We start from the raw sequence: 16,989 nt of genomic DNA, 5'->3' as shown, positions 1-16,989 counted from the left end.
CTAAATTTTGTGGTCCATCCTCGACTCTGCATCTGGTAAAAGCCTTCAGGCCCCAAGGAGCCACTGGGTCCCCCATTCGAACTTCTACCTCCAGGATCTTCCCCACCACCGACTGACCCTCTTCCCCGTGCCTATTCGTGCATAGCGACTCCTGTCCCTTGCTAAAGGCCATGCTGGTTCCTTCTGGGTCATTTGCTGGCTCCAGGTCCCATGCTGATCTTGAATCCGGAGCAGAGTTTGACTGTGTCTCAGCCAGTGTCTCAGTATGAGATTACTAATTACAGCTAGTAGTGTTGGTGGACTCCCTGGAAATGCCTTTCACTCTGCACCAGTATCTATGGCTCTTTGAGGCCTTCTTCTTAGACTTGGATGCCATACAGGACTTTCAGGAAAGTTCACATGATGGAGCTGATGTGAGGAGGAAGAATATAATTTGTTGCCTCCTTACTGTACTAATAGACTATACTTAGCCCTCCAAAATGCCAGTAGTGTTAATACCTTGCTGAAATCTGAATTAAACAATTAATTACAAATAAGTAGCAAAAGTTTCTACATTGGCGGTTTAAGAAAAAATATTATCAAAATTGTGTTTCTGAAGTGTTCCTCTTTGGGGCCCCCACTGAAAAAAGTGCCTCCTTTTTCTGTGATGGTATGCAGTGCAGCAGAGAACTGCAGCTGCCAGAGGTAGAAACATGCTTATCTGCTTACTGAACGTTTGCATCCTGGCTCTTCAACTTTGGAGACTTTGTTGTCGTTCATGGAAGCCCTATCTGGCAATGAATGGGATGACTCCTGCTTGGTTCCGCCGGTTAGTTGGCCCATGGTTTGGCATCACAGACCTGCTCCAGGTCAGCCATCCTTGACACATTATCCACCAGCAGAAAGTCATGTAATGCAGGGTACAACCAGATAAGTGAACACTAGTGCATTACTTACTCCACTCTGTTGTGGTTGGAAAGATGGTGTACTCTGCCAGTTTGGCATTACAATCACTAAATGCAATCAGCCTGTTTGGTGATACACCCCTGCCCTTTGGGACATGGTGAGCAAGATCTTGCCTGCCCTTTCTAAGGAGTTTATAAATATCTTTGCACTAAAGTCTATGACAGAGATGGCACAACCAAATACATTTTGAGGTCTGGGTTGAATACAGCAGATTGTGTTGGCCCTGCTATGTGCACTAGTTTGGTGATTTTTCACTTATCATGGATGCATGTCACAGTTTTCTCTGTTTAATGTGACTGTAGGTGACCTTCATGTCATATGATGTCCAAACACACTGATTAGCTTTGGTACTCATCTACAAAACGCAAGCTACATTAGTGGATCTTTGCACAAGAGCAGTTATCTTTCAAGCCACAATTGTGAATCAAGAACTTTAGCTTATTGTTGATATGGTTGATGCTTCCTCAACAAAAGTGAGGTTTTACCAAACCCCCTTCCCAACACAGACTTTTAAGGAGGAGCGGTGGTAAACCCATTAGATCAAAGAAACACAGCCGCCACGGATTACCAACATGTTGTTAAGAAAGGCACTTCCAAAGTAGATGCAGTTTAATGCTGGTGGAGTGGAGAACCTGTGTCACATGCACTCTTGGATTACAAGTGAAGTACCAGGGTCTACCTGAGGTATGGCTCCTAAAGATGAAAGCAGCATCAGCATCTTCCTCAGTTTGAGGTTTGCTTGACCCCTTGATAAATCAAATCTGTTAGCATGGGATTTTCTGTGTCTCACAACTCAGCCGATGCTTGATTTCTTGAGGTACCTCACAACTTTCTGATGCTGGATAGATCCCTGCCAAGAAGGCTAGTGAGTGATTACTCAGTCTTCCCTGGGGTTGTCAGCGTGGTTTAGGGTGGTAATTTGAATGGGTTCGCTGGGCACATAGGTAGTGTAGAAGTGTCTTTTCATTGCTTGAGATGGTTGGAGGGTGGACAGTAGGGGATGGTGCTAACAGGGCATGTGGTGAGTTGAGGTTTGTGTTTGAGGTGAGATAGGACAGCCAAGGTTATAAGTAGTGTGGATGTAAGTTTATTTTATTGGTTTGTTTGAGACATGCATTGCAGTAGCATGGTGCAGAGAGTTAGTCGGTGTTGGTGTGATATGAGGGCATAGCGCAGCCAGGGTCCTTGATGATAAAGATGTAGGTTTTGTTTCTTGGTTGAGTGATGTTTTTCTCTAAAATATTTTGAACTTGTGTTTGTAGGTCACTTTTTTTTACCGTACATTTGCATGACTGTAACTGTGGGATCAGTAGAAATAGTTCTTTAGTTTGTCCCTGATACCGGCAAAATAGCATCCAAATGACCTTGTCCTGTCTCACTTGTTGTATTTCTTCTTAGTCACCTGATTACATATACACCTCCTCCACTTCCCTTGCCTAAGTGAACATCATACGGAAAACAGATTACACTGATCTGACAGACCTTTTCTGGTACATATGCAAGCTAATACTGGTGTAGTATAGGTGTTCAAACTGCCCTTTCAAAAATATAAAGGCATGCTTAGTAGTATTGCGGGTCCTAGTGTGTGCCTGATTTCCTTTGGTATCCCTTGATGGTTAGTATAATATGCAAGTTGTAATTAGCTTGTACTTCGATATGTGGTAGCATTGGGTGCAGTATTACCAGGCTTAGAAGCTGGCCAGTATTACTCACACCTGGTGTTACCAGATGAAGAATCATATACAGCACAACTCTGTGATTCTTCTTCTGATAAAACTCCTAATTAGTTGCAGTGGTTTAACCACATTAAACTATTTGATATTACCACCTGGATCAAAGCATTATGAAGGCCTACAAAGTGCCTATGAAACAGGGTGACAAGGTCACCATAACAGTAACCAAACCACTGTCTCAAATTCAGATTGCACACTTCAGAAATCAGTTTTGACAATATTTTTTCTTAAAGCTCCAGTGCAGAAACCTTTATTACTTATTTGTTATTAGATGTTATTCATCTAGCTCAATTAAATTCTTGTGAATGACTCTCACCAAAACTGCTGGATTAGGGGCAACAACCCTTTTGTTCATAGGTGACCGACCACTCCGACGCCAGTTAGAAGCTGTCGGCCCAAACCTCCCAGCTCTCTAGTAGTATCTCACTCAAACCCTAAGTAGTAAAGGTGATTTCTGGCAACTTAGCGCATGTCTCTGGAGACCTCTCAGGGAAGTCGTGGTGTAACAAATATTACCCTTTTCACTTGTTAGAAATAAGTCTCCTACACACACATAGGCAATAAAGAAGATGCAGAATAGTTTGCAATACATTTATTGAAAAGACTGCAATCTCTGGTAAAATGCATGTGCTGCAATGATTATGACCATGAGAACTAGCAGAAGCAGAATGGTGAGGATAAAAAGTGGTAAATATGACCTCCCTCCCCCCCCCCCCCTCTAAAAACATACTGCAACCCCATGAAATATGCAATTCCTAGTAATAAGGCCTAAACCTTATGGGGTGAGTGCCGCGCAAAACATTACAGCAGCCCTGTAATCCTACTGGCAGGCTGAAGCCTGCTGCTGGGTTGGAGGTGCTCACTGCCGGCCGCGGCGGTACAACTGCACCGGCTGGCCAGGCGGAGTTGCGGAGCCTTGGCATCTGCTAAGCCCCGCGACTCGTAATGTGGTGGAAGGACCGCCACGGCGAGGCTGGTGATCTCATGACCGCCAACCTCGTAAGGAGGGCATAATGTCAAAAGTGACAAGCAAAGCAGGCCAAGCGACAGGCCGAAGTAAAAAGGCAAGTTGATGTCACAATTTGTATGATAAAAACAGCAAAAAGTGTGATCAAGTCTTTGATGCCATCAAAAGAGACAGAGACCAGAACGGACTCCACTTGGGCAGACATCAGAGTGACCAGTGTGTTGGCAGAAGGATCCACAGACCAGAAGTGTGCAGCAGTGGCAAATACAGAGGAACCTGCTTAGGCGGCACCATCCATTGTACCAAACCTTGTTGGAGCCATAAAGTTCAGAAATGGTGGCCCATACGTTGTCTTGCAAATCAGCCTCAGTCTCCAGGGACTGTGAATGAACCCTCAACGAGAACATTAACAGTTCCGTGTCCACAGGAGGCACGGGCTATACGGCAAGACACACAGTAGGTGCGCATTCGAAGAAACACCAGATGCAATGGCATACCTGCTGCACACACCATAAGACTGTTCTGAATGACAACAACCAATCGCACTCTAGCTGCAAGGGAGCACCGAAGTAATGCATCATGCGTTCACAACACATCTGGGCTGGTGGTAGCTCCATCACTCCGCTTTGCTGAGATGGGACAGCCATTGCGTATCAAAAATGTCAGCAACAGAATTCTGCCAATTAACACCAAAGTTATTGGGAAACACTAGAAAAGAGTGAATGTATGTCTGAGGGTATCACTCCAAACATGGTCTGGAAGATGCTGACAAATCCAGAACCGACCGCTTTAAAGAAAGTGAACAATCCCCGTAGTGTCAAATGCATTGAATATCTTGGTCACCAATTCTCCAAAGTGCTTGGGAAAGTTGGTATTTAATATTGTAGGAAGTTGTCTCAGTATATACTATTTCAAAGTGAGAAATAGTGTGCACAGAGTCCAAGGTTTCCCCTTAGAGGTAAGATAGTGGCAAAATTAGGTAATTCTAATGCTGTATTTTGTGGTAGTGTGGTCGAACAGTAGGCTTATCAGAGGGTAGTGTTAAGCATTTGTTGTACACACACAGGCAATAAATGAGGAACACACACTCAAAGACTTACTCCATGCCAATAGGTTTTTATATTGAAAAATATATTTTCTTAGCCTATTTTAAGAACCACAGGTGCAAGATTTACATTAAACACTTTAAATGTAAGGTACCTTACTTAGATACTTTAGGTACTTTGAATGAAAACAATATCATGTACAGTCTTTGTAAAAATGGCAATAAGCTATTTTCAAAGTGGAAACTTAGTACAAAAATCAACAGTTCCTGGGGGAGGTAAGTAAAGGTTAGATTAGGAGGGAAGGAAAACACTTACAAGTCTCAGTCCTGGGGCATAGGCAGCCCACCGTTGGGGGTTCAAGGCAACCCCAAAGTTACCACACCAGCAGCGCAGGGCCGGTCAGGTGCAGAGGTCAAAGAGGTGCCCAAAACACACAGGCGCCTATGGAGAACAGGGGTGCTCCGATTCCAGTCTGCCAGCAGGTAGGTACTTGCGTCCTCGGGGGCAGACCAGGGGTGTTTTGTAGAGCACTGGGAGGGACACAAGTAGGCACACAAAACACGCCCTCAGGGGCACAGGGGTGGCCGGGTGCAGTGTGCAAAGCAGTCATCCGGTTTCAGGTAGGAAACAATGGAGGGACCCGGGGGTCACACTAGCGGTGCAGGTAGGCACAGGGGGGGCTTCTTGGGACAGCCACCACCTGGGCTAGGCAGAGGGTCGCCTGGGGGGGTCCCTCCTGCATTGAAGTTCGGTTCCTTCAGGTCCTGGGGGCTGCGGGTGCAGTGTTGGTTCCAGGCGTCGGGTCCCTTGTTACTGGCAGTCGCGGTCAGGGGGAGCCTCTGGATTCTCTCTGCAGGTGTCGTGTGGGGGATCAGGAGGGTCGTCTCTGGTTACTCATGGTCTCGCAGTTGCCGGGGAGTCCTCCCTGAGGTGTTTGTTCTCTGGATCTCGAGCCGGGGGCGTTGGGTGCAGAGTGTGAAGTCGCACGCTTCCGGCGGGAAACATGCAGTCTTTGAAAGTTGCTTCTTTGTTGCAAAGAAGTAGCTGGTTTTGAACAGGTCCACTGTTCACAGGAGTTTCTTGGTCCTTTAGTCCAGGGCAATCCTCTGAGGCTTCAGAGGTCGCTGGTCCCTGTCGGATGCGTCGCTGGAGCAGGTTTTTGAAGTTAGAGACAGGCCGCTAGGTTTGGGGCCAAAGCAGTTGTCATCTTCCTCCTTCTCTGCAGGCTTGAAGGTCAGCAGTCCTTCTTGTTTCTCCAGGTTGCAGGAATCTGATTTCCTGGGATCTGGGGAGCTCCTAAGTACTGAATTTAGGGGTGTGTTTAGGTCTGGGAAGGCAGTAGCCAATGGCTACTGTCCTTGAGGGTGGCTACACCCTCTTTGTGTCTCCTCCCTGTGGGGAGGGAGGCACATCCCTAATCCTATTGGGGGAATCCTCCAAACTCAAGATGGAGGATTTCTCAAGGCAGGGATCACCTCAGCTTAGGACACCTTAGGGGCTGTCCTGACTGGTGGGTGACTCCTCCTTGTTTTTCTCATTATCTCCTCCAGCCTTGCCGCCAAAAGTGGGGGCAGTGGCCAGAGCGGCGGGCATCTCCACTAGCTGGGATGCCCTGCAGCGCTGTAACAAAAGGGGTGAGCCTTTGAGGCTCACCGCCAGGTGTTACAGTTCCTGCAGGGGGGAGGGGAGGAGCACCTCCACCCAGTACAGGCTTTGTTCCTGGCCACAGAGTGACAAAGGCACTCTCCCCATGTGGCCAGCAACATGTCTGGTGTGTGGCAGGCTGGTAAAACTAGTCAGCCCACACTGGAAGTCGGGTATGTTTTCAGGGGGCATCTCTAAGATGTGTGCATTTATTGTGCTGAGATGTTTGATACCAAACTTCCCAGTTTTCAGTGTAGCCATTATGGAACTGTGGAGTTTGTGTTTGACAAACTCCCAGACCATATACTCTTATGGCTACCCTGCACTTACAATGTCTAAGGTTTTGCTTAGAAACTGTAGGGGCATAGTGCTCATGCACATATGTCCTCACCTGTGGTATAGTGCACCCTGCCTTAGGGCTGTAAGGCCTGCTAGAGGGGTGACTTACCTATGCCACAGGCAGTGTGAGGTTGGCATGGCACCCTGAGGGGAGTGCCATGTCGACTTAGTAATTTTCTCCCCACCAGCACACACAAGCTGTGAGGCAGTGTGTATGTGCTGAGTGAGGGGTCACCAGGGTGGCATAAGACATGCTTCAGCCCTTAGAGACCTTCCCTGGCATCAGGGCCCTTGGTACCAGGGGTACCAGTTACAAGGGACTTACTTGAGTGCCAGGGTTGTGCCAATTGTGGAGACAAATGTACAGTTTAGGGAAAGAACACTAGTGCTGGGGCCTGGTTAGCAGGGTCCCAGCACACTTTCAAATCATAACTTAGCATCAGCAAAGGCAAAAAGTTAGGGGGTAACCATGCCAAGAAGGCATTTCCTTACAAATGTGGACTGTATCTCAGCTGATGAACTTGCTACCTAGAGATTGTGTCTACTTTGCTGATGTCAGAGCTATTTGCTTTTGGAATGTTAGTCTGCTAAGCTTGTCAAAATTCTCATTAAAAGTAGCAATGTGTAGCCACATTTCTGATACTCTTATCTCCCGTGTGGAGGGGACTACAGCATGGCAGCATCAAGTTACCATTTGAGAAACCAAAATGGCGTAAGCAACGTAAGGCTTCATGCCGCAGCAGCTTTGATCCTTCAGAACCATATAACTTTCATTCAAAAGTATATGAAATACCGAACAAATCAAAGGGACGGGAGTACCCTTCAGAAAGTATGCCAAGTTGGCGACCTTGGACTTGCAAAGGCCTTGCAAGGATACTTGCTTACAGATCATTGAATGACTAACACTAGTCTCACATTCATTTCAGCTAAGAAAGACCTCTATGTCATCATTCAGAGACCTGAACTTGAAAGGCAACTCCCACTCTTCGTTTATGTTACTGTCTCCTGACCGCTCATATCTGCCTACAGCAAGATGTTTCAAACATTTTGTGAAATGAAAAGTGTATATAGGCAAATTTATGACTACATGTACTAACCATTCCGCTGATGGTGTTTCTGCCCCAGTGAAAGGCAGCTTTTATAGCTTTTCGATATTAAGCATTGTGTAAGTAGCTCCTTCTTAGCCATTATATGTTGTTCTCCAGACAAATTTAAAGCAGCAAATAAATTGCTACTGTTAATGTGTTTGCATGACCATGTTGTGAAAAGGTCATGGTATTCTGAATGATATCAATCGCAGAAGACACAAGTTATTTAGTGTAAATTCTGTTGGACAGAGTGTTCATGCCGTTATCATCAACAAATAAAGCCTTTTCCATGTTTTCCTTATCTATCTGCCTTAAATGTGCAGAGGCTTCCATTTACGAAAGCTTCCATATGTCATTATAAATGGCATACATAAATCATTTCAAGCGTGGCTTTCTTGGACTCAACATGAAATCTTGCAAGTCAACTTCTTCTGACAATAGACCAAGATGTTCCTTCACTGCTGCTAAGGTCGAAGAGCGTGACCATTGTTGGTATAGTTTACCCACACTATATGTAGTGCCGGTACATGAGTGTTGACTCAAGACAAAGCGAGGGTCTGGCACACCTTTCCTATAACCCCAGAAGGAATTAACAAAATGAGCCTGGGAACCATGTTTATGCTTTGGCCACAATAACCACCTGCCAGGACTGGAAAGTGAGGAATTAAAGGTACTATTCTGAACCCAAGCATTCAGTACTTCTTCGGTGACGTTTAGGAATGTTTGCCAATTATCAAATTTGGCTGGTGTGGGGAGACTGGGTGCGCTCATTTTAAAAAATCTTTGTTAACCCTAAGCAGGGTTTGCTGGACAGGTTTGTTTAGAAATATAATTTGTAAGGGAATAAGGCATGCTCTAAATTTTGTTTCCCTACCCCGTATTTGCCAATTTTGTGTTCCCAATACACTTTTCAATTCAATAGTCTTTTTCCAAAACTCAGAGCCTCCCACAGCAAGTTGGGAAACAAAGGAATCTGAATAGATTAATTTGGTAAGGGTTAGCAGTATTTTCTGCATTTTGGATGGTGGTAATTTGAAATAATATGACTCAGCCTTACTAGTGTCATGCCCAGTGAAATATGCAAACTTATCTACATATGTTTTAGAACTTCCCACAGGTGAAGTTGAACATTGTTTCCATTGTGTGTAAGTGTCAACTAATCTGTGTTTACTAACTCGGTGCAGAAAGTAATGTCCCCAATGATGATGACAGTACATTTCCACCTAATTTATGGTGTTCATATACAAATCTTCACTTTCAAAAACAGTGTAGTAATCTAGCTCAGCAAGCATAGAATCAACTGTCTTAACATCTCATTCATCGGAAACAACACCAGGTGTAATTACATCAGTCAATGATATTTTAAACTCATATGGGATTTTAATGACCTCAATAGGACAGTGTATATCGAAGGGAACATTATCCCAAACTAGCTCATTTGGAATCAGAATTACTGAATTGTTCACTAAGGACAAGACTCATCTAACTTTATGGGAGGAAATGTAAGGAGTTAAAACCTTGTCCACTGGCTCAACAGCATCGGGTTCAGGAAGCTAATGTCCATTTATTGAATGAAAGAAAACAGTGACAAACCCAATCTTAATAGAAAGGCAAACATCAGTAATATCCACAGATAATACCATGGATAAATTAAACCGTTATTTTTAAGTCATATGTACAGCTTTTATGTCCTCAAAACAGTGTCTGTCTCAGAATTAGATGAAGTTGAAGAAAAGTCATCAATATTGATGAAACAATCAGAAGTAGTCCGTGCAAATACAGGACCTGATGTAGCGCTGGTGGATGGACCTGCTTCTTGTGGAGGTTCATAGTAGACAATTCCGTCCATCTGTGTTGAATTAGAGTTGTATTGTGCCATATCTTGGATTGTTCTTGTTGAAGAAGTTGTAAAAGGAATCAGCAAAAGCTCATTCTCCGCCCTCCCCATGCTCAAGGAGGCAACTGTAGCAAAGTTGCTTGTACATATAGTTGCAGTAATGTTGTTTAGTGCTTGTAGAGGTATATCATGTTTGGTAGTAAGAGAGGAGCAGGTACTACCCAAGGGACCTCTAGGTCTACTGTGGAGACGTTGTCAATGAAGTCAAATCTGTTCCCTTTGGAACAAGTCAGCGGTGGTAGAATGATAGTTCTGATACAGTGTATGCCTAGGACTGGAGCCAGTGCTCTGTAAGACAGGCCAAATTCTTTATTCACTAACCAGACCCCCAACTTTGGGAATCCAGCCTGTAGAAGTTGCTGGTGAATCCCTTATTCCCAAGGTGGCAGCACAGGAAGATGAATTGTCATCTCAAAATTATTGTAGTTCCTATGAAACAGTGACACATTCATTTATGTCAAACAGTGTGTCTGCCACCATGCCTGGACCATCAAGATCTGGGACATACATAGGTATCCCAAACAGGATCTCATATGGAGTACGCCCTGCCAAGGTCCATCTTCGCCGATTGTTCAGGGCTGTCTGTAACCCATATAGGTGATGAAGCCGACTGTATCCTGAACCTAATATTCTTGCTGTTAAGTACTGCTACAGGAAAAGGCAGGGCCCGGGTCCAAGTGGAATGATGCAGCTGCATATAGGGACCAGCAAGTCTTTAATAATAGTTCAAGCATCAGCCGACTGTTGTGGCCATACCCACAGAAATCTAGAACAAGAGTCTACAGCAACTAAGATGTAGTTGTGTGCACCATCAGGTTGTAAGTTACCTCAATGGTAAAGGTACACACATAGTAGTGGCCTGTTGGACACTGAGAGGGATGTCTGCTGTGGGCGTTTGATGTTTGAGCCCTTTGTTTGCTGGCAGATGTCACAACAAAGGACATATTGCTTGGTCTGTTTGTATGGACCTAGCCACCAAAAGCATTTCTGTAAGAGTGAAATAGTGGCTGCCACTCCTGCATGAGTGGCAGAAGAGACTCCCTCATGTGCTGCTTTGATGAGATCTAATCTCTGGTGTTGGTTGGAAATCACGCGATCTCCTACCCCTGGACTGGTTGCAAAAGCTACATTTTATGCACTAATATGGTAGAAATAGTTTTTGGGGAATACTTGTGGCAAAGGCTGGCTTTCAGCCAAGGCTTTCACAGCAGATAGTGTCTCATTGTCTAATTTTGTGTGAGAACAAGATATTGCAGCAACAGAAGCCATATGGCCCAGTGTATGTACTACATGAGCCTCCGGTACTCTGTCCTTAAGATTAGCTACCCTCCTCGAGAGAGTTCTGTGTTTAATGGTGTTCTCTTTAGAGTCTCTGGGCCTGTTTTTATGCCAGTGATTAAGATAATCATTATAGGACTGGACACAGTAATACAAACCACACACTATTAATGTGAGCTGTTAATGATCCTTATGTTACAGTGCCAGGATAAAAGCCTTGAGCTCTGCCAGTTGTGCTGTTCAGTCCCCTAGGGTCTGTGTGTAGGTATTCTGAGGGTGAAAAATACCATCTCTCATCACACCGTTAAGCAAGCAGCTGAGTATTGCTGCTTAGTGCCTATAGCTGACTGTGCTGAACCATCAATGTAAATGGCAGTTTAGTATTGATCAAGTCGCAAGATGTTATTAGGTGCGGGGCACTCCTGTTCATATTGGAGAAATTCTTGTGTTTGTAGATTTGGGTCAAAAATGTAGTCCACATCAGTGGCAGTCAGGGATGTTGCCCTTTTAAACCAGCATGGATATAGTGCTTTAGAGTTGGGAGCACTAGCTTTGGTGACCGCCTCTAAGGCCAGCACCGGGGTAACAACAATAATGCGTTTCCCTTGGGCAAGTGACCTCTCCTTAATGACAGCCATCTGTACAGCAGTCCGAATTTTTTCTTGTTCTGAATTTAAATACAAGTGAGATTTGTATGCTATGGGTACTGTGGTACCCTCATTGAATGTGACATAGATAAACCGAATTGCATCAGCAATTATTCTTATGACCAAGTTTGTTTTGTTGTGACGGGTAAGTGTTTTGGCCCTAGCATATCTTGCTGCAACCCTCTAAGGATGCGCGTGCTCAACTCTTCAATGTCTACTTCAAAAATCTGGACGTATTAAGGCATAGTGTGGTTTTATGCATATAGCATAATCTGGAAAATATGCTCTGCCAAAGTTGAAGAAACCAAGTAGTGACTGTAGTTTCTTAATCGTATTTGGTGGTTGAAGTTGAGCGCATTTCTACCGAAAGTGCGGGGCCAGGCTCTTGACTTCATCTGATAGCTTGGACCCTAAAAACAGGACAATGAGAAAGGCTATTTTTGTTTTCTTGAAATTAAATTTGTAGCCAAGGGCTGCGAGTCCTAAGACAATCCGATCGATCCTGGCAAGATGAATGGTGAGGTTGTCATCTGTGAGATGGATGTCATACTCGTAGGACAACGCCCCTGGATCAATATCATGTAATATTTGTCACGCGGGCTGAAAACATCTGCGCACTGTTCTTATAGCCTTGTGTTAAACGGAAAAAGCGTTTTTGTGAGCCAAATCAGAATATACCTAGGTCCCGACTTTCAGGCGCTACGTTTTGGCAGAAGAAACCATTGGAAATGTCCAAGGTTGTTTTGTATTTTTTATGCACTATATTGTTAAGTGTTGTGCCATGTGCATTTTGTATTACTTATGTGTGTGTGTAGTTGAAGTGTCTATAGTCTAAGACTAATCTATATGAATAGTCTGGTTTTGCACTGGGGAATAACGGGTTATTCATTGAAGAGATACAGGGCTCAGTTACTCCCTGGTAACTTGAGTTGGGTGAGAATTACTTTCACTGGGGCTTTAGCCTCATGTTTAACAGAATATTGAGATTGAGGCTGCGGTGTGAACCTAATAGGTATTACATGTTGGGTGGAGTTTTTATCCCACCCTACATGGTTGCGGAATAGCGCGGGTGCCTTCACTAAAGGCCAGTCAACAGCCTCATCAGGAACAAAAGCTGAGAAAGAAGGCAAAATGACATCTTCCCCAAGTGGGACAAATTCAGGTCGCCAATCTTTTTCTGCCAGTAGGATATCACCATTAAGTTCTTCCCAGAAAACTGCTTCTGTGATGTTCTCTATGTCTCTTTCTATTTGGATAATTACCTTGTAAATCCTGTCATGTAGGGAGACGCGCCTGTCTGCAGTCACGACTACAAAAAAGTTGTTAGTTGCTTTTGCATCCAGATGATCTATCAGATTGTTGTGACATATCGTTCATGTCCTCTGCCGCACTGTCTAGCAGAGTCAGTGTGTTTAATAGATATCGCTGCCAACCTTTTTCTTTTTAAATTGTAACTTTTGTTGAGGAGATTTGTTCTCCTTCTTGTCTGTGGATTGCTGTGAGTCCTCCTTCGTCTTCACATAGTCAGTGCATTGCCCTGACCAACCCACTCTCTCACTCCGTTGATCCGGCGTGTCCTGAAAGAAACGAGAGGGACGTTTATCAGTATATTGGTATCTGTTGGGTGTTTTGTTAATGTCTCTCTATTTCGGAGAATGGATCTCCTTTCAGAGGTCTCCAGATACGGAGAATCTTCTCTCTGACTTCTTTTCCCTATTTTGTTTTTGTTTGTCCATTGTTTTTTACAACCCTCTTGTGCTTGTTTAGTACCTTTCTTAGGAGTGGTACTTTGTATTTGTGGCCTTGTTGGTCTGGCCCCCAGACTATCTTGCCCTATACTTGTATAGGTTTCAGAAATAATTTTTGATAGCTTGCGCTCCTATTCCCGTTGAGGAACTTCCTGAAGACGCTTGCGAATTGCCAATGCAGCTACTTCCCCTTTAATGTTACTGAGAGTAATTGAGGAGACTGTCAAAGTTGTGCATCAGTTTCATGCCCAAGTCTAGGGCTGAGGCAGCCCCATGTTCATTTTAAATTTGTTTCAACACATCTGGTAAATTAGCAAGTGTCCGAGTACCATGTGTGGTAGTGTAAATTGCGGCGAAGCCTCTACCCCAAGTTAGCAGTACTCTACTGAGGGAAACATCCTGAAAGGCAAGCACATTGTTAGAATTCAATTTTTGTCTTGGGGTCCCGAATGGGAGAAAACCTCTTCCAGCTGATTTGTTTTTCGTGCTATCCAGAACAGAATCTTCTCCCTCTCCATGGGTGCTTTACCCATTATTAAGTTGACTGTTTGTGGATTAATGGGGCAGTGTTCGAAGTTCGCATAACGAACTGTACTAGTCGTCTGTAAATTACTACTAGCTCATTGTAAAGTGTGTATCTCGGCTACTTGCATGGCATGTACCTCAGGATGTGTTGTGTATGTGGCAAACATAGGCCACGTTGGCCCGTCATTACTTAAAGGACCTAAATTCACGGGTTGTATTGCATGTGGTAGGGTGCCATTAAACCAGTTTTGATGATCTTGATGAGAAAGTGATATTTCTAGGTGTTGATAAGCTTGGTAACGCTGAGGTACATTTGTTACTCTGTATGTGTAAAAAAAAAAAAAAAAAAGACGTGTATTTGTTTCAGTAAAGGTGACTCAAGAGTAAAATGTTTCTGTTTAGTATTCTCCATTTGCTTCTATGACAAATGTTACTTCCCCGCCCTCATCTGTTAAGCCGTGGGTTAGGAGATACTGTGTTAAGGCTTGTCTGCAGTTTTCCGGAATATTTATGGCATTAGCCATGTTAGTAATACGTAACCGAGAACGGACACCAAATGGGGAGAAATTTGTTTTAAAGTTCAAGCTTGAACAACCTACAGTTTAGATAGGTACTCCCTATTTAACTGAGGAGGATTGTCCCAGTGCTAAGACCACAGACGTCGCCATTAAATGGTACTTAGGGTACATGCTGTGTGTGAGACAGAGATACTCAGGGTGATTTGTAAATTAGTGCATAAACACCATCGTTGGTGGTGCCACTTAGCGAGACTGCTGTATTAGGGGTGACAGCCCTTTTGTTTGTAGGTGACTGAGTCACTCCTATGCCAATTAGAAGCTGTCGGCCCAAACCACCCGGCTCTCTAGTAGTACCTCACACAAACTCCTAATTAGTAAAGCTGATTTATAGCAGCCTAGTGGATGGACTATGGCGACCTCTCAGGGAAGTCTTGGTGTAAAAAATCTTACCGCCTTTCTCTCATTAGAAATATGTCTCTTACACACACACACAAGCAAAAAAGAAGATGCAGTATAGTTTCCACTATATTTATTCTAATACTTCAATCTATGATAAAATACATGTACAGCAATGATTATGACAATGGGAACTAACAGAAGCGGGATGTGAGGATAAAAGTGGTAAATATGAAAACCCCCAACATATTTCAATAACATGAAACAGGCCTTGAAAAATCATAAAAATGTTACTAAACCTGCAGGTCGAGTAGCTTGAATAATCTACTCGACCTAACTTTAATGTACTTGACATGGAAACGCGTCTCAAATTGTGTGATCCTAGGCAAATATTGTATTATACAGTCACCTTTTTCTTCATTCTCACATATGAGTGCACCTTCAAATGTGTGAGTTCAGCATTTCTCCTGTAAAAAATATCCTCTTTTGTTTGATTAAATGCACTAAACGTTTGCTCTGTGTATATTAAATCTAGCCCACAAAGAGGGTACACATGATCGATGCGTTGCCTCTTAGTTTACTAGTAGCTTTGCCATCAGGGCAGGAGTGTATCTCAGTTTATGTTTTAACATCCACTTTTAATGAATATATTACTAAAGCATGATGTGGTAGTGCACTGTCATTTACAGACAGTAAATTGCCAAGAAATGTCCAAAAACCTTCCCACTAACTTGCAGATTTACTGATAAAACTATGTAGTGTATTAACAATAATCTGTGAAAATTGGGTTTCAGAAAACATTTATCATTTGCACATCACCAAGTAAAGTGTTCTGACGTTTTTTTCATCCTATTAAAACATTTTTTTCATCACACAGAAGTACATAAAATGGTCTTTCACAGCTACTGAAATGTATTTTTGAAATGTTTGTAAAGTTGGCTTAGTTATATAAATGTGTGTTAGGTAAAAACTGATGCCAAAAGCCTTTCACTTCACATAGTCAGACAGTTCATCTTATAGGATTCTGGAACTCTGCAGGCACAAGTCAAAGTATTTGCACTGCAAGAAGACAAACTGACTTTTGATCTCTGTCTCTGAACACAGAGCAAATGTGACAAGAATAAGACTTAAAGGCATCTTAATTTCAAATTCAGTTTCTGACTGAACAGAACACCTGGTCTTTGTCCACTCACCAAAAGGGCCGAGTGGAATCTAAAAATAACATGACCTCATAAAATAAAACTTGCCATAGGAAGTGGTCTAGTAGATTTTTCGAGCCCTATGAAATGTGCAATTCCTAGTAATAAAGCCTAAACGCTACCCTAAAGCGAGAGCTGGACATAATAAGCCTAATCTGCCAGTACAGTCTCCATGGAAACGCCCCAACCCAGTTAGCTTGGGATGAAATCGTCCCCTTAGTCTCCAGATCAGGAATCGTAGAGACACAAGGCTGAGATTCGCTGCAAAGCAGCGAGGAATCTAGATGGTGTATCCTGGTGTGAACCCCTTGGTCTTGTGAGGTGTTCTTATAAGGCACATGTTATTGTTTGTGCAGGAATTCTTACGCAAGTATATACCTAAACATCAGATTGTGTACACAAACTTGTGTCAGTAATTACATAACAAATTCCTGGCATGTTCGCGCTATGTTTTTTGTCAACGTAAAACAAAAGGAGCATGATGGCGTTACCCACGTACATCACTGATAATGACGCTTTCGTGAAATGAGACGTATTAGAAAAAGAAAACATTTCTGTAAAATGCACGAATCTGCAAGAAGTGCTAAAAGGAAATAAAATATTAAATAGAATGAAACAGAGCACGATAAGTAGGGCAAAAGGGACTAGGTAAAAAGGGCCATAGTTCCGCAAGCTAAAAAATAAACTATCTCCTGTGCCCAGGCAGGGAACTAAAATGGACCCCCAACATAACTATAGCACTATTTATTGCTATACATCCACCTTTGCTCTAGAGTAGTGCATATGTGCCTACAAATTGATTTGAAGGTAGTGTAGACTTTGAAGGTTAACTCGTAGTCTAATTTCAGTACCTTAACATTACTGCATTTTCTAGCTACATTTAGCTGTATTTCACAATTTCACTACATTTATTTTTCAGATTCGAAGCTTACTAGTAGAGAGAGGGGGAAGCTCTGCTTTAAAGCAGTAAGGTGTAAAGCCACAAAAGGTAGGACTTTTCCTTTTTAGGAAATTAGTTT

At 43.3% G+C, this 16,989-nt stretch overlaps 1 protein-coding gene across 3 annotated transcripts in view; it reads left to right on the top strand.

The window, feature by feature from the left end:
- TRAPPC8 (trafficking protein particle complex subunit 8) overlaps nucleotides 1-16,989 on the top strand; it is a 1,010,076-nt gene that overhangs the window by 818,717 nt on the left and 174,370 nt on the right. For all 3 annotated transcript variants that reach the window (XM_069220084.1, XM_069220082.1, XM_069220083.1), the window contains one exon: nucleotides 16,890-16,958. In XM_069220084.1, the coding sequence (XP_069076185.1) occupies nucleotides 16,890-16,958 (69 nt within the window). The remainder of the gene's footprint in view (nucleotides 1-16,889; nucleotides 16,959-16,989) is intronic.

Source organism: Pleurodeles waltl, chromosome 2_2 (genome assembly GCF_031143425.1).
Source record: "Pleurodeles waltl isolate 20211129_DDA chromosome 2_2, aPleWal1.hap1.20221129, whole genome shotgun sequence".
Lineage (NCBI taxonomy): Eukaryota > Metazoa > Chordata > Amphibia > Caudata > Salamandridae > Pleurodeles > Pleurodeles waltl.
The sequence above is the reverse complement of the archived record's forward strand: the minus strand, read 5'-3'. Positions and strand labels throughout refer to the sequence as shown.